The sequence below is a fragment of the Chinchilla lanigera genome, unplaced genomic scaffold, assembly GCF_000276665.1.
Source record: "Chinchilla lanigera isolate Chin_1 unplaced genomic scaffold, ChiLan1.0 scaffold00055, whole genome shotgun sequence".
Taxonomy (NCBI): domain Eukaryota; kingdom Metazoa; phylum Chordata; class Mammalia; order Rodentia; family Chinchillidae; genus Chinchilla; species Chinchilla lanigera.
Window position 1 is genome coordinate 3,521,170 of NW_004955456.1, and position 22,756 is coordinate 3,543,925.

General features: G+C 52.5%; 1 protein-coding gene across 5 annotated transcripts in view; it reads left to right on the forward strand.

The window, feature by feature from the left end:
- Ddc (dopa decarboxylase (aromatic L-amino acid decarboxylase)) overlaps positions 1 to 22,756 on the forward strand; it is a 69,073-nt gene that overhangs the window by 7,391 nt on the left and 38,926 nt on the right. For 4 of the 5 annotated variants that reach the window (XM_005396603.1, XM_005396601.1, XM_005396602.1 and 1 more), the window contains 5 exons: positions 4,490 to 4,718; positions 5,655 to 5,768; positions 6,962 to 7,081; positions 11,988 to 12,122; positions 14,185 to 14,328. In XM_005396603.1, the coding sequence (XP_005396660.1) occupies positions 4,518 to 4,718; positions 5,655 to 5,768; positions 6,962 to 7,081; positions 11,988 to 12,122; positions 14,185 to 14,328 (714 nt within the window). In that variant the 5' untranslated portion in view covers positions 4,490 to 4,517. The remainder of the gene's footprint in view (positions 1 to 4,489; positions 4,719 to 5,654; positions 5,769 to 6,961; positions 7,082 to 11,987; positions 12,123 to 14,184; positions 14,329 to 22,756) is intronic. The other variant, XM_005396605.1, reaches the window with a different exon arrangement.

Consider the following 22,756-nt stretch of genomic DNA (forward strand, 5'->3'; position numbering starts at 1 on the left):
GAGGGGTATCAGCCACCGGGGGTCTCTCCAGAGAGCTGGTGCCAGGAATCAGTCTGCAATTAAATGGCAGAGGACAGTGGAGAGGGAATGGCAGGCCCTGCTCGAGGCTGCCCTGGCAGGGTTCTATCCAGTGCAGCGAGTAGCCGCGGGTCCCGTGCTCATCACTCTGCTTGCTAAACACACCTGCTCTGCACACAGCCCTGCCCTTGCCCCCAGGGAGGCGGCTGCGCCCGGAGCTGGGGTCTCACTTCGCTCTGCACGGCGCCCTGTGGGGTCTTCGGCACTGCGTGCAGCTTCCTTCTGCATGGCACAAATAGAGCAGGAGTAGAGCTGGCTCCAATATTTACTTAAAGGCCACTTCCTGTTTCTTTGTAGTACTGAGGTGTCTCGGTTACTTTTCTCTCGTTGCTGGGACAAAATAGCTGACGCCCAAAATTAAGGAAGGAGAGGTTTATTTAGCTCACTGTTTGTGGAGGTTTCAGTCCATAATCAGCTGGCTCCAAGGCAGGGTGGTGTGGCACAGGACAACAGTTCAAGGCGGCAGAAGACAGCAAAAGCAGCAAGAGCAAAAGGAAAGGGAAGCAAGCCTCTTTTCCTCCCTTATATTGTAAGCAGGATATCCGCCTTCAGGTGGGTGTAGTTTTCACACCCTCTCTGCGCCCTCCTCCTGCACAGGCTCAGGATGTTTACCAAGCAAGGACCCTGGCCCCCTGCTGAGTCACTTAGTTAAACTTCTAAACTTCTCAAGTTGATGCAATGTATCAACCATTGCATGGGACCTGAACCCATGGGTTTTCTTCTTCTCCAGCCCTTTTAACTTATTTTTTTAGATAGACTTTCCTTAAATTCCAGAATACACAGGCTGGGCTTGAACTTGTGATCTTCCTGCCTCAGCCTCCCAGAGCACTGGGATTGCAGTCATACACCACCACACCATTTCAAAAGGCATTTATCATGGTCTCACATAAGCTCCAAATCACAAAGCAAAGATGGAGATTTTGCCAGAAATCAGAATGAAGCCACAACCAAAATTAAGAGAAACAAACCAAAAGAAAATGTCCGCAAAATACATTGCAGACATAGGGTAGAAATAGTGACACACTGTGACACACTAACTCTTACAATGAAATAAAGAGTATCTAGCTGGGCATGACAATGCCTGCCTGAAATACCAGCGCTCTGGGAGGCTGAGGCAGGAGGATGGCAAGTTTGGGCTCAGCATGAGTATCTTAGCAACTTAGTGAGACTCACTTTCAAAATAAGATATGAAAAGGGCTGGGGATGTAACTCAGTGAGAAGACCCTGAGGTCAATATTAGCACCCCAACAGAAAAAAAGTGTCCCCTTATGCAAGGGAGATATATTCAAAGACCCTCAATAAATGCCTAATGCCAAAGATAATAAACTTTGTGCCCTATGTCTTTTCCTATCCAATGATAACTATGATGAAGTTTAATTTATAACCTAGGTATGGTGAGAGATTACCAGCAGTTAAGTATGAATAAGATAGAACAATGACCATATCAAGTAAAATAATGGTAACCTGAATACAAGCATGAGGTATGGCGATGCTAATAAGGTAACTACCTTGCAGGCAGCTTACACAGTGTGGACACGCTGGATACATACACAGATGCTCAGAGTCCTGGGTGGAGCGGGAAGGTGTGAGATTCCATCTGCTACTCAGAACGGCACTCCACTCAGTCTTTATGAAATGCTTATTTCCAGAAATTTCCATTTAATATTTGTGAACCAGAGCTGATCTTGAGTAACTGAATCTGGAGAAGTCACAGTGCAGATAAGGCAGGATATCACTGTAGACGTCCGCGGTTGGGTGATTTTGTGGACTTCCCGCATTGCTCCAGTGTGAGTGTTTAATTGTCTCTACACATCTTCCAGGTAGTGTTATTGTTGTGATGCTTTGTTTGGGCTTCTTAGATGTGGCAGAATTTGCACAGGTTGCTCTCAGCAAGTAAACATGAGCACTAGGGTCTGACTACGAGCCCTTTGGCACCAGATCTTGGGCTGTCAGCCCCTGGGATCCACCAGCTCTTGCCCCCACTGTAGGACACAGGAAAGGATCGGAATGGCCCCTCACGGGGACACCTGCAGGGTGTGGCTCGTGTGCGTAATGAAGTGTGCTTCCTGCAATGGTGAGAAGCGCTTGTCACCCGGGACAGGGGCTCAGTAATCACAACGCAGAGCAAGTGACCCTGCAGAGCGAGCTGGGGCTTCCAGTCACATCACCTGCAGGCGTCTTCAGCACAGGTGAAAAGGAAGCTTCTCTCTCAGTGCAGAATCTGAAATAAGCACCATGACGTTTATGCTGAGAGCAGGACCCTCTGAGGCCCTTAGTTTCTGTAGCCAAAGATACAGCAGAAGTTCAGACAGGGTGGTTTTCTCTACTGTCAGTTGGCACTCGCCGCCACTGGCATTCGGGGTCTTATGTCACAATCACTGTCACCCAAGCACGCCTCGGCTGAAAATGTGCATCAGACAACTCTTACATAGGGTTGGGTCTGATCGAGCCCTGAAGTAACCCACAATCATCTATGCATCCTTCACGTGACTTAGAACCCTCTGCAGAAGGGTGGCAAGACAGAGCTCAGGGTGGGAGCCGCAGGTTCTGAAGCCACCCAGGCTCGGGCTGGCTCTGCGGCCCTGCAGCAGGCTCTTCCCACGCGCTTCCTGCCTGGCTGCTGGGCCTGTGTGAGCAGAGTCCTGAGAAGTCAGCTCGGCTTCAAGCCTTGGTGTCCAACCCAGGTCTGCTCCCACCCACCCTTGACACTGAGCTGACCCTCTTAGTTCCCTGCTGTGAGGGTTAATCTTGGATCTCAACTTGATTGGATTGAGAGAGCCCAGGAAATTAGTCAAGCACCCTCCTGGGTGTGTCTGTAGGTTTTCCAGAGATGACTGGCATGTGAGTCAGCCAATGAGGGGATTGACATTCTTCAAATATGGGCAGCACCACCCAATAGGCTGGAGGCCTGGAAGGAAGCGAGGACAATTCTACTGGAGTGGGTTTTTGTTGTGGTTGTTGTTGTTGCTGCTGCTGCTGCTGCTGCCTCTGCCACCATTGCCGGTGGACCTCAGATCCAGCTTCCACACCAACAATTCCCCAGCGAGCTCCCAAGCTCTGGCTCTGGACTGGGGCTGCATCTTTAGTCCTTGGTGTTCTGGGGCTTCCAGCTTCTTGGCCTTAGCATCTACGGATCCTCCAGCTCATCGTGCTGCAGCTGGCCCTTGTGGCTCTTCCAGCCTCTGATCGTGTGAGCCCATCTATTAAACCCCATGGATACCCCGGTTCTGTTCCTCCGTATTTCCCCACCCACACCTGCTGTAGTCCACGCTGAGTTCTGTCTCCCTTTCCCCTCCCATTGTGCCAGTCTCGAAGAAAACCTGTCCTGACATTTTCAGCAAGTGTCAGGTGAATACCTTTTTAAAAAACACTTTTACTATCGCAAAAAATTGTCAGAAATCCCAGCGTGGGCCCTGGGGAGCATGGAGAGATCTGGGAATGCATGACACCCCGCTTGTCCCCCTTGCCAGACAGTGTGGATGTTGGGGTTGTGACGGTTCTAGGTTCTCGGCATCCCGAACAGAAAATCGAGAAGGATGCACACAGGGAGAAATGAAAGCACAGATTTATTAGTAAAGACGGAAGATCTGTGCACTTCTGTGGTGGGAGCAGCCAGGAGCAGGAGAGGAAGGCCCGGTAGGGGCCAGGTGATAGATCTGCGTGTGGCTCCTGCCGCTCCTTGGACTGGTACGGCAGCTCACTCCAGCCAGGGACCAGTCTCCTCTTTTCTGCAGCTGGGGGCGTTTTTGTCCCTCTATGGACCTTTGAAGAACGGTTGCAGCACCCAAAGCCCACTGGGGGGTCAGAAGCACATGTAAGTGAGGTTATAATGAAGTATAATTGGAGTCTCTCTGGGCTCCTAGCACATTCTCCAGCGCGTGTGTCACAGCAGGATGCAGTCATTAGGGGTGGGTGCTCTCCATGGCTCTGAAGAGCTCATCTCCCCCGACCCCCCCAAGCCCAAAGCAAATGTGTCTAGTTTTCTTTTTCTGCTAGGCTTCAGTTTTCAGAACCAGGTGTTCTCTGCAGTTTGGGGGGAGCCAGCTTTCTCTTTTTCCTTCTGGCCTTCAGCCCAGTCCTGCCAGGAACTCCTCCTCTCTCCCTCCGGCCTCAACAGGGCTGCAAAAGGGCAGCAATAGAGCTTGCAGAACATGAACAAGCCCGTCGTCAGTGCGGGACCTCACCGTGAACGTTCTGTGCACTTCCTGTGTGTGGCACCAATGCAGGAAGTGACACGAACGGATGCAGCGCTGCCCTCTGTGGTGCAGGGGCAGTGTCCCAACCCAGGGTCACACGACTCATCCAGACGAGGGGAGGGAGTGGCCTCCAGGAGCCGTGGGTCTGGGCCCAGCTGACCCTAGCTGTTTGCTTGCTGGGAACTCCTGGGCCTCCCGTTTCCTTTCCTCTGCAGTTTCCCTTTGGCGCGAGCCCCTGTGACCATGGACGCCAGCGAGTTCCGCAGGAGGGGAAAGGAGATGGTGGACTATGTGGCCAATTACCTGGAAGGCATCGAGAGCCGCCTGGTCTACCCCGATGTGGAGCCTGGCTACCTTCGGCCCCTGCTTCCAAGCAGTGCCCCTGAGGAGCCAGAGACGTTCGAGGACATCATCGGGGACATTGAGAGGATAATCATGCCAGGGGTGAGTGTGGGTCCCAGGTCAGGGGTGCGGGGAAGCAGCCTTTCCTGGGCACCTGGCCGCAGTGCCTACCATGCCTTCTCCGCCTAAGATCACACAGGCGGTGAAGGAGGGAGCCAGGGTTTCAGCCTGCCTCAGACTCCAAGGCAGCCAGCGAGGGGCACAAAAAGTCCCCCCATAAGACTCCCCTGCCCAGGTTACCAGCAGGGGGGCCTGTCCACTAACGTGGCTCTGCCCCAGGCTGAATGACCTAGCTCCCCACTGCCGCCTTCATCTTGGCCAACGTGAACTCACCTTGCATGGGGCAATTCCACGCCTGACAACAGGCCCGGCTGGGGACGGGGGAGCTGGGAGGATGCTGGGCTCTAGAGAGTGCTGGGCTGCAAGGAGCACCTTGCACAGCAGGGGCCGGAGCAGGAGGCGGAACCTGAAAAGCAGAAACCTGAGGAATCAGGGGCCTTACTTTTAAATCTATACTTAATTTTTCAAAGCTCGTTTAGGAAAAGCAAGCTTTGGACTCACAGCTAGGGGAGCTGACCCCAGCACCTGGTGAATCCGTGCAGCAGGGCCATTTTGAGAGACTTCACTTGCTATGGCCCATGCGTTGCGGCAGATGAGAAGGACGCCCTCCATTTAGGGAGAGAGCATTTCCTCCTTGGCTGGCAAACACCTGAGCATGAGAAAGGAGTCCGTGTATGTGGGGACAGCAAGGTGGGGTGCAGATGCTGCTTACTACTGGGAGGAAAGCTTAGGCTTAGGCTTTAGGGTTTAGGGCTTAAGGGTTAGGGTACAGGGGTTAGGGTTAGAGTTAGGGTTAAGGTTATAGCTACGGTTAGGGTTAGGGTGGGGGCTAGGGTTACGAGCAGAGGAACCCATACTGGGCAGCCAGTCACACTGAGGGCCATGTCCCCACCCCAAGTGACCACCCGGCCTCAGCAGGTGACACACTGGCACAGCCCCTACTTCTTCGCCTACTTCCCCACGGCCAGCTCCTACCCAGCCATGCTCGCAGACATGCTGTGCGGGGCCATCGGCTGCATCGGTTTCTCCTGGGTGAGTGTCCTGCATTCTGGGGACAGGGACAGGGTGAGTGGGGTGAAGACTTGCTTCTTCTTTCATTAGCATGTCTTGTGTTCGTAGCAATCGCACCCCGCAGGGCTAGCATCCCGGCTCAGCTCCACCTCAGACCATCAGGCCTTGGGTTCCTGTAAGGACCACAACCCGGGCTCCTCCCACATGCAGCTTGCGCAGGGGCCGTGCTCCTGTGAGAATCTGATGCCGCTGATCTAACAGGAGGGGGCTCAACCAGGATGCAGTGAAGGGTGTGGGGCCTGGTTCCTAGCAGGCCGTGAACCAGCAGCACCCACCACGGCCTGGGGGCTGGGGGCCCCTAGTCTAGAGGACCCGGGGTGTGTGTGTGGGGGTGATGGCTCCAGGGACAGGTCACAGCTAAGTCAGGGGGAAAGGTGAGATATGGGCATCCAGAGAGGCCCACAGAGGCAAGCAGAGCCCTGTACGTGGAGACATGGGCTTCCTGTGCAGACATGGGGTGTCCCAGGGAGGGAAGGAGGAATGTCCTCGCATCACCCTCTCGGTGACATGTCAGTGCTGTCAGATGCCCCGTGCTGTGAGTTCCTGCACAGCTCTGGAACTCTCAAAGTTCACGTGGCCGGGGGTTCTGGAGCCCAGGACATCTGGGTCCTCCTGCCCCATTGTAACAGGGAAGTAAGCAAGCTTGAGACAGACAGGAAGTCCCTCCTACTTGTCACGAACCACTGCGGGGTCCCGCATGGCCTAATCCCCCAGAAGGTCCCAACCTTGGTAATCTCAGCCTTCGACACGTGCATCTGGAGCACACCCACAGGCAGCAGCCACCAGTGCCTCAGGAGGGCTGTGTGGGAAGATTTTGAAATTTTTAAAATTTTTATAAATGTTTAATGTTTTAGAAATTGAATTCAAACATGTAGAGTTTTTCCTCAGTGGCTTATGCTTGCGACAGTAAGAATCCCACCTGGGGTGGGTGTTGGGACGTTCACACATGGCATCTTGATGCTCTTTGACTCCTCTCTCTCCCTGCCGTCCTCAGATCCCCTGCCCGTGTCCTTGGTCTTCTGCTGTACTTCCCACCACCACTCTTACTGTGCTCTGCAGTACTTGGGCTTTCGTAGACTGGGGAAACACAGGGGCAGAGGACCCAGTGGCCCCTGGGTCCCCTCCCCTGCACTGGCTCACGGCCCCTCCTGCAGGCGGCCAGCCCGGCGTGCACGGAGCTGGAGACGGTGATGCTGGACTGGCTGGGGAAGATGCTGCGGCTGCCGGATGCCTTCCTGGCCGGGGACGCCAGCCTGGGCGGAGGTGTGATCCAGGTGAGGGGCTGCGTGGGCCACCCGGGGGGGGACTGGAGCCCATGGTTCTGCCGGCTTTGTCCTTGTCTCCCAGAGGTGACACACGGTGAGCTCGGGGCCAGCTGGGCTCAGGCAGAGTGGCAGAGCTGTATCCGGGTGCATCCACTCCTGGGGTCCCTGGTCTGGATGACAGAACAGTGGCGGCATGGAGCATGGAAAGCGGTACAGCCTCCGTCTGAGCAGGGTCCCCAAGTGCCAGCTGTGAGCCCCCACATTCCAGGCTCCTCGAGTTCCCTGTGGGCTTGGGGCTGTGTTTGACGGGCAGGGAAACCGAGGCACAGGACTTGCCCCTTGCCTCCCGGCTGGAACTCACACGTACCTGTGAGACTCAGCCTTTCGATCCGGCCAGCACCGTGAGAGCCCTCCTGGGCCAGGCGACAGTGGTGGCCGGGCTTCCTGGCTCTGAGCGCCACCGTCTGAGAGCCGGTCGCGTCCCTGCGGACACTGCCGTGTCTGCGAGCGCTTCCTTGCTTACTTCTGCTGAGGACACAGAGGCAGTGTGGGGGACTCTTTGTCCCTCCAGGACCTGCAGGGTCTGCAGGACAGGTGTCACTGGGCTGGCGTGGACTGTGTGGGCCCTGCCCCTTCTGTCCTTTCTCCTGTCTCCACAGAGCCTGGCATGGGAGCACTGCCACCCTCGGAGAAAAGGGACGCTTTTCTCGTCCCCGGTGTTCTCTGTGGAGGTGACCACCAGTTACGGTGCGCGGAGGCCCAGGCGGGGGCAGCCTTTCTCGGAGGCCCAGGCGGGGGCGGCCGAGCTGCTCCACACCTGTGTGTTCCCGGTTTCTGGTCCTGAGACTCGGTGCCAGGATCTCTAAGCTCCTGTCCACTCTCACTTTCTGTGGTTGCTATGACAAATTACTACTGCAGTGACACGTATCAGTGGCTTTTTACCAGTGCTGGGGATTGAGCCCAGGGCCTTTGCACTGAGCTGCATCCCTGTTCCCTTTATTCTGAGACAGGATATCGATAAATCATTAAGTTGCCCGGGCTGGGCTCTAACTTGCTATCCTCCTGCCTCAACCTCCCAGGATGCTGGGATGACAGGTGTGCACCACCACACCTGGCTTTAGTGGCTTGCCAATGATTTTATTATCTTATAGGTCAGAAGTCTGAGCTGGGCCTGATTGAGCTCAAATCTAACTTGGCACTTGCAGGCCCAGGGGAGAATCCATTTCCTTACCCCTTCCGGCTTCCAGGGACTTCCGGGAACCTGCAGTGCTTGTCCCGCCTCCACCTTCGAGGCCAGCTCTGTCCTTCTCGCTGATCCTCCTGCCTGGGTGGCCTCTTTCTCTGCACGGGGTGAGAAGTCACTCTGAGGGACCCAGGTGCTTGGTTGGACGCACAAGGGAGACCTGAGCCGATCCCATCCAAGTCGAGTCCCCCTCAAGGCCGACATCTCGGGCTCTGGGGACAGGGTCTGGGCTCTGTGGGGACCGCAGGTGTGTCCTTGCACCCCGCACCCCCTGCAAGCAGTCAGAGGGAACTTGTCATGGCCCTGATTTCCACTTCCACCAGGAGTAGGAACTCCAACTCACCCAGCGCAGAGATCCCCAAGCAGGCCCGGCGTGTGACTGAGACCTTCACGTAAAGCGGATTGAGATAATAATGCAGACAGATGGGCCTTTCTGGATGGTGCTTGTTTATTTTATTCAGAACCTTTTCCATTGTGCAAATCCTCTTCGAGGATGTTACGACTGCCTGACTTCCTAGGCTGTGTCACCACCTACATAAATAATACCAGAGATATTTTTGCTGTATCGAGGTCTCTACTCCCGTTAATCACATCTCCGAGTACGACCTTTCGGAGGAGGTGGGACCATCTGCTCGGATTAGCTGGGCTGTCCGGGCTGTGTCCCTGTGAGACAGTCACGCCCCCAAAAATAAAACGGGATGCACCCAGGGACGAAGGAGCGCACTTCTGAATAACTGGCCCTTACAGGAAACAACATCAGATTCGGTTGTTCTCTGAACCCGAAGATGAACCTTCCAATTGGATACTTGGCAGAGAATTTTGCAAGTACCCTGTAACCTAAGGGCATCTGTGATAACCGTAGCCACACGCATTGGACACCTGTGGGCTCGGCCATCTTCTCTCCCATTTCTTACGCTTTATATTATCACCTTTTCATTCCCAAATGCTTATGAGGATTGACTATGTTATCGACAGTCTTTCCATAGATGAGAAATTGAGGCACAGAAAGGTAGTACAGAATGATCAGGGTCAAAAGTGAGACAAACCAAAACGAGCTGGTTGTGCGGCCCAGGCTTGTAATTCCAGCCCTGTGGAGGCTGAGGCAGGAGGACAGTGAGTTTGAGCTCAACCTGGGCATCTGAGTGACTTAGCCAGAGTCTGTCTCAAAATAAGAATAAAGACAAAGTGCTGAGATGTAGCTGGTTCAATCCCCAGTACTGAAATAATACGTAATAATTAGTACGAAGGAGGTTTGGTGCTAACCCAGCCTGTCCCTGACCGTGTGCTTGCAGCTTGTAGGTGTGCAGGCAACCGTGGGTTAAACTGTCTTTTCAGTAGAGACCTTGCTGCCTTTAGGAGACACAGGAAGCCCTAGGACTTGGTTAGAACGACGCCTGCCTCCCAGCCCCGGCTCCTCACGGCCCCCACCTGACAGTGACGCCGCTGACAGGGCTGATGTCGGCGTCTGAGAGCCCCCAGAGCAGCGAGCCGGGGGACAGACCGAGCCGGCCGCCTTATCGATCCTGCGGATCTGTCATCTGCTCGGTGACAGCGTCTGGGACGAACGGCCAGTCCTCCTGGTGCGGCTGGACAAGCCAGGCCTGCAGGAGCAGGCTCTTAATTGGGTTTGAAAGCTTGCGTGCGAGGAAAGACAACAATTTCTTGCCTCATGTGGGTGACACTTGAAACAATCAGACACAAGAGTGCGGGGCTGCTCTGGCTCCTGTTGGTGCCTCCCCAGCCTCCCAAATGCCTCGCCATGGCAACCTTCGCCCGGAGGCAGAGGCAGCAGGCAGCCCCAGGGCCACTTCTCTCACCAAAGAGCCGCTGGACAGGGAAACCACTCGCCCAAACCTCCTGGCACTGTCTGGGGCTCAGTCACCAGGTTGTTCTCTGGCTTGTTGTTTTCAAAGCCGCTTGGAGCTGAGTAAACAGGAGTGTTCTGTCCTGGATGTGACGGGGCCCCTCGCCCGCAGCGAGCCGGCGGGGACTCCGTGCCTGTTTTCAGGCTGTGGGTCGACAGAGGGAAAAGACTGGGACCCTGGGTTTCAGAGCAGAGTTCAGGTGGCAGCCTGGGTCACATCCCAGGGCTGAGGGCGACCGTGTGCAGCCCCACCTCCGCCTGTTCTGTGTCGGTGGGAGCATCTTTGACGGACAAACTGGGAGGAACAGGAGGAACTATCGGCTCCAGGAAGAAGCGGGACACACAGCCTGCCGGCAGGGACTTCCGTTGCATTGTGCTTCGCCATCCCGGGTGCTTTCCCGTGGTCTGGACCCTTATCCTAAGACTGTTCCTCATGACAGCAAAACCCAAAGAGGCGCAGAACAACACAACCTGAAGGAAAGGCAAGGCCCATCGTACATGCCGAATTCAGAGGAGTGGGGCTCTGTCTGTTCAAACTCCTGCATTAGAGCTAGGGTAACACGAGCAGATGTATTTATCCTGCACCTTACCCATTGCCCCAGGAGTAGGAGCTGGCTGAAAATAATAGGAAATGCAGTAAATTTGTAAAAATCGGAAAAGCACATCAGAATTAATGAAAGAAGGATAAAATGTTAATAGGAGCTAGGCGTGGTGGTACACACCTGTAATCCCAGCACTTTGAGAGGCTGAGGCAGGAGGAGTTCAAATTGGAGCCCAACCTGAACAATGTAGTAACTTAGTGAGATTCTGTCTTAATTTAAAAATAAAAATTTAAAAAAATCTGGGAATATAGCGCACTGCAAAGGTTCTGAGTTCTATCCCTGGTGCTACCAAAAAAGAGTGTCAGTACAAGTCAGCATTTCCACTTAGCGTTGAGTATTTCTCTATGGCACTCGGTAATGCTATAGCCCTGTTTCACTGTCAGAACACAACCCACTTTCTCTTGTTTGTCAAATATTTTAACATGGGATTATCTTACAAATTAAAAGGGGGGCAACACTTTGAGCACCGCTGCACCTCCAAGGAGGATTCAGAAGGGTCCCGTGCCGTTTGGCTGGAACGCGCGGCTGGCGCTGTCTGTGTCCTACCCCAGCGTTCCCGGGACAAAGCGAGGGCTGGGTGGCTCGCAGTGCAGCTCTGCAGCGTCTGAGTCCTGGGAGCCGAGATCCAGGCCAGGCGCGGCGGGGGTTTCCTCGGGGGCCTCTCCGGGGCTCGCAAGGCCACCTTCCCGCTAGGTCCCCCATGGTCTCCGTCTGTGTGTGTGTGTGTGGGGGGGGGGTTGGGACCTAACTTCTCCTTCCTACCCGTGCACCGAACCCACTGACTGGGGCCGCCCTGAAGGTCCCTTGTCACTGAATCTTCATTCTGAAGATCCCCTGGGTAAACAGTTACATTCTGAGCTACTGAGGTTAGGGTTGCAGTGTATGCTTTGGGGAGACACAATTCACAATTCAGGAGGGACCAGCGTCAGACCTACCTCCCCAAAGTCAGAACGTCCTTGGGCAAGAAAGAGTGATCTTTGCGATTTCAGGGCCATCTTTTAAGAAAACTGTGGACGTGGAATAGTACGTCTTCCAACAGTTCAGACACCGAGTCCTTGGCTGCTTTGTGAGTTTCTTTCTGAGACAGGATCTCACTATGTAACCCAGGCTGGCCTGGAGCTCACAGTGATCCTCCTGCCTCAGCCTCCCGAGTGCTGGGACTGTAGTGTGTTTTGGATCTCATTTGGACCTTTCTCTGGGATTTAGGGGAGTGCCAGTGAAGCCACCCTGGTGGCCCTGTTGGCTGCTCGGACCAAAGTGACCCGACGGCTGCAGGCCGCCTTCCCGGAGCTGACGCAGGCCGCCATCATGGAGAAGCTGGTGGCCTACTCCTCCGACCAGGTCAGTGCGGCGGGCGGGAGCTTGGCCTGAGCCCCGCAAGCTTGAGATCCGATTCCCCGTGAGCTCAGCATCATTTCCAGTCCAAGAGCAGCGTGTCGGGCAAGGCCAGGGTTGAGAGGCGTGAGAGCGGATGAGAGCTCTCCTGGCCGGGCTGGGCTGCCCCCGGCATGGGCTTCCTAAGCCCCTGCAGCCCGCCTCCCAGCAGGAAGCGGGCACGGGCGGAGGCCTCCCCTCCAGTCCCCATGCCTGCCTCAAGCTCTGGGTCTCAGGCGGTCACATGCTTTCCAGGGCCTCTGTCTCTACTGTCGGACGGGGCGCACCGCGCCATCTGTGCGTGGCCACTCAGCCCCCCTGCTCACCCGCGCCGGGCCCCTGAGGGAGGGCTTGCAGTGCTCGGAGGATGCAGAAGGAAGAGCAGGAAGCCCCCGTGAACCCACAGTAAACTGCAGCAGGAAACCCAGCATGTGAGGAAGAGCCAGTGCAGAGGGGTCGGCCCGCATGAGGAGAGCACACGTCCCCCGGGAAGGTGGAGGTGCGGAAGCACGCTCGGGAAACTGGGTTCCACCGGGAGTCTCAGACTCCGCTCTGCCAGCGTGCTTTCCTCTACCGAGTTCCTTAAGCCGCGCATTTGGACAGCCTGCAATAAATGCAACACCCACATTTCAGTGCTTAATTAGGAGGATTATGTCTCTGTGTGTCCTCACTCCAGGCACTGAGATTCCACTTACGCAGGGAGAACGTTATCCTTTGTGTTTATGCCTCCTTTGTTTCCCAGGAAGCTTAGAAAAGCAGCCAAAACAGGAACATGGCCACACGCCGAGAGAGTTGTGAGGGTGTCGGGGTGTCTCTTCCCCGTGGGGTCCCTGCAGGCCTGGAGATGGTTTTCTAGACAGGGCTCCCCTCTGGGCCTCCACCAGGTTTCCCAGGAGCAGCGTGTGACATGGGACATGTCACCATGTACCGAGGAGACACCAGTCACTGGCTCAGGAGGGACCGGCCAGAGAAGTGGGTCCAGCGAGGGCAGGAGGAAGGAAGGATGTGTTTCAGGGAGGGCCCGGCTCAGCCCGGCCCGGTGGCTGCTCCACGGGTGGCGGCGGCCCCGTGTGTGTGGACAGTGGCCGGCCCTGCCGTGGGCCCGGGGCCACAGCTGGCTGCACAGAGCTGGCGTGGGCAGCACAGGCTGCTCTGGGGCGCTGGGTGCCCTGGGCCTTTGTACGGCACCGCTGTGCCACCCCCAGCCCCTCCCACCGCCACCCAGACTCCGCTACCCCACCCCCACGCAGCCTCCTGCGGGCTTGGCCGAGCCGGAAGCCAGCATGAGGTGTCCTTGCTGGGTTCACACCCCATTGTCCCTGTCCTCAGAGGCTTCAGAGTTCACGGCCATTCCCACCCTAACAAGGGTGGGGTCACAGCTTCTTGGCTGTCTTCCGAGGCTGGCCCTGCTGCATGCCCTGTCACCCCGCGTCACGAATGTCCTTTGGAGTGGTCCCTGAACAGAGTGGCAGCCAGCGTCCACCGGGAGGGGCGGGGCTGACGGCCTGATGGGGCCGCTCTGCCTGGAGTAGGCTAGGAAAGCCACTCCCACAGGGGTGGTGTCTGGGCCCTGTGGGGGGGTCAGGTGAGAGACTGGGGGGACGCAGGGCCCAAGGTGGGGCTTCCTGAAAAGCAGACTGTGCTGAGCGGCTCTGAGGTTGGTGGACCAGGCACCATCCAGCCACAGTGCTACGTCCAAATCCACAGGACCCATGTCTGCAGATTTGACCAACAGCAGATCAAAACTATGTTAAAAAAAAAAAAAAAGTAAGGCCTGGTGGCACATATCCGTAATCTTAGCACTGTGGGAGGCTGAGGCAGAAGGACCCCAAGTTTGAGCATAGCTTGGGCAGCTTAGCAACTTAGAAAGTCGCTGCCTCAAAATAAAAACTAAAAGAAGGGCTGAGGATGTAGCTCAGGGCAAAGGTCCCGGGTTCAATCCCAGTACTGCAAAAGAAAAAGAAGTCAAGAGAAGCTGTGTCTCTACTAGGCACTTACGCATCCACCGCCGTCTCCCTCCTCCTCCCAGGCGCACTCCTCGGTGGAGAGGGCCGGGCTCATCGGAGGCGTGAAGTTAAAGCCCATCCCTTCCGACAGCAACTTCTCCATGAGAGCCGCTGCCCTGCAGGAAGCCCTGCAGCGGGACAAGGCGGCCGGCCTGATTCCCTTCTTTGTAAGTCACTGCCTGGTGCTGGGCGTGAGGGGACCTGGGGAGCGTGTGTGTGTGTGTGTGTGTGTGTGTGTGTGTGTGTGTGTGTGTCACAGCCACCTTGCAGGCTACTGGAGTGGTCCTAGGCCAGGTGGACTTGTGTTGTCCCCCGAGCTGCATCCCCAGTACTGTTTACATTGAAACAGGACCTCACCGGGTTGCAAAATTACCCAGACTGCGATCAGGCTTGTGACCCTTCTGCCTCAGCCTCCCAGGGTGGTGAGATGACGGGTGCACCGCCACGCCAGGCTGAGCTTGGAGGGTTCCACTAGGCCGAAGCATTGGAGTTTTGTTTCCCCTATTGTCCAAAAGGACAGCAGGTGACCATCCTTTAACAGCTTGTTGAGGCATGGTCAGTGCTCTTGGTAGCAAGGGATGTCCGGGGTGAGCCAAATAAGCACTGAACAGCAGGCGTGGTTGCCTAGACCGAGTGTGCTCAGAAGACATGGAGGCGCACAGTGGGAGAGACGGGGTGGGGGGGGCGTGCAGTGTGATTCCGCAAGTCCACGGCCAAGGCAGTGGTAGAGCGAGTGGGCGGGATCACTGTCCCACCTTTGCGCCCGCTCCAGTGCTCAGCCTGGCTGGCGTTGGAGTCCCCTGGGAGCTTTTAAAAACCGCCGTGCTTCCCAATCACTGTGGCCAGCGGCTCTAGGGACAGAGCAGGCGACGGAGATCTGCCCAGCAACCTCAGGATTCTGATACGTGCGCAGCTTGAGAAACGGCTCGGTGGGTCTACACTAGCTCCTGGCACAGTGCCTGACTCTCAGCAAAGGTTCAGAAAGCACAGTCGTTCCCCACTGTCTGTGGGAGATTCGCCCCAGAGATCCCCAGATCGCAAACCCAAGGACACTCAAACACTGTAAGACCCCGGGTGCTAAAAACACCAGCTGCGCATAGGATTTGTATATAAATCACACATAGGCTTCCTCTGTACTTTAGTCTGTGATTGACTCGTAATGCCTGATGCAGTGTAATGCCATGGAAATAGTTGTTACGATGCATTATTTAAGGAAGAATAACAAGAAAAATGTCCACATGCTCAGCATAGGTGCTCACTTTTGAAATATTTTTGACGCATGATTGATTAAGCTATGGATGTGGAACCTGTGGGCATGGTGCAGCGACTCTGTTCCTCAAATAAATCAGGATTTGAAGGGAAGATCATTCAGGTCAGAAGAGAAGCGTACCTTTAAACTTTCCATGTACAATTTCAGTATTATTTGAGAGAATCCTACTTACAGTTTTGGAACCTGTAGTTTCAATAGGAAGAGTCACTCGACTATCTAGGAAAAATCAAATCTGTTGAAATACCCTCCTTTAGATTTGAGGAATGAAAGCAACAAGAGAAATATGGCAGACAGTGATGAGAACATTTTATTTTATAAAAATTACAAAGCCAGGCAAAGTGACATATACCTGTAGTCCCAGTAGCATGGAGGCTGAGACAAGAGGGTTGCCTTGGCTACATAGTGAGTTCAAGCCCAGCCTAAATTATGTAGCAAGATCTTGCCTCAAAAAAACTACCAAACTCGTAAGTAAAATTAAAAGACAAACACTGATAAGAACTTCTTACAGCATAATGTTATCAAGTAAATTTTAAAATAAAAGAAAGCTTACATATCAATAAGCATAGAGGCAAAATTCCTACTTAAAATATATCAAGAAGATGATATCAAAATTCCAATGTAAAATATATCAAGATCCAGTTTCAAATACAATCATAAAGAAAGCTGATGAGAACATAACACCAATTCTGATCCTCCAACAACCACAGAAATGCAAGTTAGTTACCGAGAGGGTCTGTTACCACGTCACACTATGATGGTAGGTGTGTCTATTTCTTCTCTTATAGCTCTCAGATTTTACGTAGATTTTGAAGAACAGTAACAAGGTTCACGCTGATTTAGAATTGTCATCTGTCCCTCATGAAAATGCTGTTGGTCAGAAACATCTTTTTATGTCTAGTGATGGTCTCACGCTGCAGTCTACTGTCTGATGCTTTTTGCTGCCATTACCTCAGAGTTCCACTGGTGTTCGCCTGATACATTTTTTCACCCTTTGGCTTCATCTTTCCTGTTCTCTTACATTTAAGGAGTTTCCTGTGTCATCAGTACATGAGTGCTGCTCTTTATAAAATTCATTTTTAAATCCACTGTGACAGTTGTTGCCTATTCTGTCCCATTACACATAAGGAAACCACTGATACTTTTAAATGTCATCTACCATTTTACTACTTTATCATATACTTCTTTTTTTAATCATATACTTCTTATACAATTTTTTTTTTACTTTTTTGTCTTGGATTAATCAGGTGTTTTATGTCATTTTATTTTTTTGTTTTTGTTTTTGTTTTTCTTCTGGTACCGGGAATCGAACTCCCGACCTTGCGCTTGCCAGGCAGGCGCTATGCCGCTGAGCTAAATCCCCAGCCCCTCTATTTTCTCATTTCCCTCTGCCATTATTTTCTTCTGTCTAAAGATTTCTCTTTATAATTTCTTTTAGTGTGAGTCTGATGCTGTGGATTGCCTCTGTCTTTGTTTTTCTGCAAATGTCTTTATTTTGGCTTCACTTTTGAATGATAGTTTTGCTAGGTATAAAATTCTAAGGTGGCAGCTGCATATATGTCTACTGGCTTCCTTCACCAATGAGTTCTACGGAGATGTCAGCCGTCAGTCTTACTCTTGACTGTGTAATGATAATGTGGCAGTGTGACTCCTACTTCCCTTTCCACCTGCTTGGGTAATGTTTTGCTTTTCACCCTTGTTCTTAGACAGTTCTACAGTGAAGCAAAGAGACTTGTTTTCTTTCTGCTTGCTTTGCTTGAGTTTCACAGCACTTCTCAAATTTGACTTGCTGTCTTATCGGTTTTGGGAAATACCTGTTGACTTCTCAAAGTTACTTCTGTTCATTTTTTCTCTCTTAATGTGTAGCTGTGATTACACATATGTTAGAGTGTTCTACTGAGCACCCAATATCTCTTTTGCTTGTTTATGCATTTTCCATCCCTTCTTAAAATCTCTCTACTTTATTCTGACGTATTTACAACTTGCTGATTCTCTCTTTAGCTTTGCTCTGGTGAGACACATGCCATTTTAAATATTGAAAATTTTTAACTTTTTTTGAAGTAACTATATATTCATGGAAAGTTACAAAGTTAGCACATAGAAATTCATACACCATATGACTTCCCCAGTTATTACAGATTGGATAACTACTGTCCAGTGTCAAAGCCAGGAAAATGGCATTAGTACATTGTGTAGTTCTTTGATATTCACCATAGGTGCAGATTCATGTAACCACCCTCTCAGTCAGAATACTGAAATATTTTATCCCCACAAAGATTTGCCTTAAAAGACAACCCCTTTAGTACCCCTCTCACCCCTCTTATTTCCTGCTATCTCTGTATTTTGGCAATCAATAATCTGTGTTCTATCTTTATACTCCAGTCATTCTGAGAACATTGTATAAATGGAATCATACAGCATGTGGCCTTTTTTTTTTGTAGCCCAGGCTGGCCCTGAACTCATAGCAATCCTCTTGCCTCATCCTCCCAAGTGCTGGGATTACAGGCATGCTCCACCACACCCAGCCGTCGTGTGGGCCTTGAGATGCCTTTCTTTAACTTAATCTAATGCCCATGAGCCCCATCCTATGGCTGCACAATATTCCTTTTCATAGCTGTACCGCAGAGATTTGGTACCACGGCATCCATCCGCTTACTAAGAGATGTTACATTTAACATTTTAAATTTTTAAATTTTACTAGTGTGTTTATTTGCTTGTTTTTGTGATACTAAAGATTGAACCTAGGACCTTCAAAATGAGTTACATTCCCAGGCTTTTTTCTTATTTGCACACAGGGTGTCCCTAAGTTGCCAAGTTGCCTCAACTTGCGATCCTCCTGCTGCAGCCTCCCAGAGCGCTGGGACTGCAGGCGTGTGCACCACACCTGGCTGGTTTTACCTGTTCTGACAGATGTGTAGCAATAGCTCAGCATGGCTGCCTTGCATTTCCCTGATCATAAATGATGTCAAAGGTCTTTTCATGTTCTTATTTCCCACTTATCAGGCCTTTCTAGGGAAATGTGAATCGTATCTTTTGCCCCTTCTCTAATGAGAGGATCGATATATTTGTTTTTTAATTAACAGGCTTGTTTAGTTTAGCTTCACAGAAAAATGACCACAAAGTACAGAGAGCTCAGTGCTTGCTGAAAGGTTTGCACACAGTTCCCCCAGGATGGGACTCATTTCGGTCTCTGAGCAGCATCTTTTGCAGGGTGGGAGATTTTCATTTCCATGAGGCAGAGCTTATCAGTTACTTCTTTCATTGGTCATGCTGCCATTCCCCCTATCACTAGCATCGTGCACTCTTTTTTTGTGACAAGGTCTCACTATGCAGTTCAGGATGGCCTTGAGCTCACTTTGTAGCCCAAGGTGATCTCGAACTCGCAACAATCCTCCTGCCTCAGCCTCCTGAGTGCTGGGATTACAGGCGTGCACCACCATGCCTGGCTTGCATTTTGCATTCTTGTGATACACTTGTCATGACCGGTACATGGGTATTGTGCATTATTATTATTACCTAAAGTCCATAGTCCACATCAAGGATCTCTCTTGGTGTTCTATTTAGTACAGGTTTTGACAACTGTCTAATGAGACACACCCACACTTATAGTCACCTCAGGAGGAGTTTCACTGCTGTAAAAACCTTGCCTTCCACCCTTCATTCTTAAAACTCTGGCAGTGCCAAGCTTTGACTCTCTCTCGAGGGCTCTCCCTCCTCCAGATGCCCTCCAGCTGGACTTAGAAAGTACCTGGGGATGTTCAGATTGAATTTTTCACTAAATGAGATAGGTATTTGCATTTCCTCCATGTTTTCCCATTTATTTCTTTTTATTGCTGAATAATGTCCTGTGGTTCCCGTGTCAGTCTGTTTTCCAGCACTATGACAAATACCTGAGACTATCAACTTACATAATGAAGAGGGTCGCTTTGGTTCATGGTTCAGAAGCTTCAGTCTAAAGTGGTGGTAGCCCACCAGGGCAGGAGTGTGTAGTAGAATGAAAGAGGAAACTCCTAAAGTCATAACTATAATTTGTACTCAATCAGCTTATCTGAAATAGCAAACAAAAAGTCTGGGTTTTGTCACATCTGCACCCCGACTCCTCTTACCTGCTGATGCACGCAATGGCATCTTTACACCTTGTGTGTCCAAAACATCGGCTAACCCCTTTTGAACGCATTTATCTCTCAAATCCTGTACACAATATGTGGAATTACAAACAGCACTTGTAATCTGGGCTTTTAGGGTAACCCTTGCTTTTTAACACACGAACATATACACAGATGGTCCTTGACTTATAACAGCTTGGCTGACAAGTTTTCAAATTTATGATAGTATGAAAGTGATGCACGCCCAATGAAAACCATACTTCAGGTTTTGAATTTTGAACAAAAGCTAGCAGTATCTTAGTGTGAAATATTTAGGTTACTTACCTTAGATTCTTTCTCATAATGATTGGTGCATTCGTGGAATTGCATTTATTCACGTGTTCGCTTACCTTACACCTGTCAGTAATTCTTTGGTAACAAATTCTGGCCTGGCACTACTTTTGATCAAATGTAACACCTCCCCCCGGACCTCTGGTACTCACCGCTATATGCTCTTCCAAGACATCTGTACAAATCTGAAACAAGTGGTCTTCAAAATAATGGTGGAGCAGTGACTTCTGTGAAAAGAAACCTAGCGGAGGTGATAATGTAGCAGGGGAGAGTGATCGATTATTTATTAGAAGTTTTCCTTTTGCCCACTGTGTGTTCTCTCATTAGAACCTAATTTTTCACTTACATTAAAATTGTCCTTTAAAGTCACACATGCAGCCGTCTTCACAGTTAATCTGTCCTAGCAGGGCTGCATCAGGACCGCTGTGTGGTTATCACCATGCCTGCTCTGGATCCGCCCTGCCCAAGGCTATCACACCCATGCTTTTCGTGTTTCCCTTCAACTTTAAAAATAATGCACATGCACAGATTGAAAATGTGAGGTGGACCTGGCCAGAGGAGAGACCCACAGGGCAGAGACCCACAGGCGGGGGAGATGGGCTCTTCCTCAGAGCGATGGGCCGGCAGGGAAGGCTTTTCACCCAGGCATGAGCATGATTTGAACAATTGGCCCTGAAGATCCGTGGTTTCCAATTCATGCGCAAACTATCTGTGCTGAACACGGAGTCCTCTGCCCTTGCATTGTTCCTTGAGCAATGCGGTGTGACTGTAGTTTGCACGGCATTGACATTGTTCTTCTTGGCAATGGAGAATCGTTTAAGTCCACTGGAGGGGCTGGGTTGTCTGTGGACTTTGGTGTCTGAGGGGGCCTGGAGTCAGTGCCCTGCGGCCCCTTGGGACCACTGTCATCCCAAAGCTCCCTCTGGCTTCTGAGCGACCCGACGCAGAGTATGACTCACAGATGTCCTGAGCTTACTGGAGAAGTGTTCCTGAGTCATCTGGCCTTTAGTGAAGTCCTTGAATTAGGGCCATTTTCTCCCATGTGTGAGTTTAAGTTTCCTCTCTAAAGACAAACAAGAAAACTCTTTTAACAGCCTGGTTCTGGTGAGGCAGGGAGAAGTGGAGCTGCTAAGAGATCTTACACACACACACACACACACACACACACACACACACACACACACACGCGCGCGCTCTCTCTCTCTCTCTCTCTCTCTCTCTGTCTCCTGGCTCAAGCACAGAGCTGTGAGTCTCTGCAGGGCTGCAGGACAGTACTGTCTAAGAACTCCAGGACTGAGGAGTCGGGGAAGAGCCATCACCTGGGTGAGCTCAGCAGCAAATCAGGGTGGTTGCCATGGTGATCGTGAGGGTCAGGTGGGGAGGTCAGTGTCAGGTGGAGCGATCAGGTGAAATAGCAACAGGGCATGGGGCTGAGGGGCTGGCAGCAATAAGTTCTTCAGTTCTCCTGAGCTGACAGGCGGACTGGGCCTGAGGGGGGTCTTCAGTGACCTGCCTGGCATTCTCTCCAGGTCCTGTGAGTCCTGAGACCAGGCAGGGGGCCGTCCCCAGGGTACGCGTGGTATCTAAGGCAGTGCCCACACGGCCTCCGTTTTGTGCATTCCCTGCATAGTACTTTGTGGCTGGCGAATCCAAGTTTTCTTTTGGGAAGTTTTTTTGTTTTGTTTTGTTTTACCATTTTTTGAGGTAATGGGGATTGAACCCGGGCCTTCACACCGAAGTACATCCCAGCTCATTTTTAATTTTGTATAAAATGGGTATCCCTGAGTCCCTAGTTGCCAGGCTGGGCTTGGACTTGAGATCCTGCTGCCTCAGCCTCTGAGTTCGGGGATCACAGACGTGCACCCCCAGCTGTGTCATGGTCTGAGGACCAGAGCTGGAGCACAGAGTGGACGGCAGGGTTGACCTCTGCTGGGAGAAGCCGCAGATGGGCACTGGGGCTGCGAGCAGGGGCCCGGCCCGCACGCGTGGTCCATGTGTCCCCGACCGGCCCTTCACATGTGGACACTGCTTGTCACTCGGCCCTGGTCGGGGACACGCGCCAAGCCCGGGTCCTGGCCCTCCTGGAGCGGATCTCACGGTAAAGCCAGAGGCGCCCAATCTGCACGTTTAGTGAGCACTCCCAGGGTTGAAGAGGAGGGAAATTAGCTGTGCAGAGAGGGAAGGGGCTTGTTGCTAGGAGACAATTCAGCAGTCAGGGCTCCGGGATGCCCGGGCCTGGAGGCAGAGCGGCCACCGTCTGGCCAGGGAGTGCAGGGGAGGTGGTCACCCGCCGGAGCACAGCAGGAAAGCGCAGGCTCTCAGGCCGCAGGCCGCACCATCCCGCCTCCTTCCCTGGCACGCATGTGATCAGGGCTGCAAGCCTGGCTGAACTCAGGTTAGCATTGCGTCCCGGCCACTCGGAGCCCAGGCATCAGAGGCTGAGGCGGGCGGGTGCAGCGCTGATGTGGTTTCAGAGAATCAGGGCTGGCTGACTCATGCTTGCTGCCACGTGGACAAGCCACGCCGGACCCTGCAGCTCGCCAGCCTGGGTCTCCACTGCCCCCACCCCAGGCTCCTCAGGAGCTGGAGCCCAAGCCCTGGGGCTGCTTTTTTCTGGGTAGGGCCACTGGGGCTTGAATCCAGGACCCTTGCCCTGAGCTACATCTCTCATCCTGTGTTTTAAAAAATTTGAGACGGAATCTCCCTAAGTTGTCCAGGCTAGACTCAAACTTGTGACCCTCCTGCCTCGGCCTCCTGGAGTGCTGGGATTACAGGTGTGGGCCATGAGGCCCAGCTGGGCTCTTTGGTGGGCCGTGTAGGGACTGGGCCCAGAGCTGCTGTCTTCTCAAGATGCGGCCGCTAACAAGATCCAAGGACACCTGCTGCCACTGT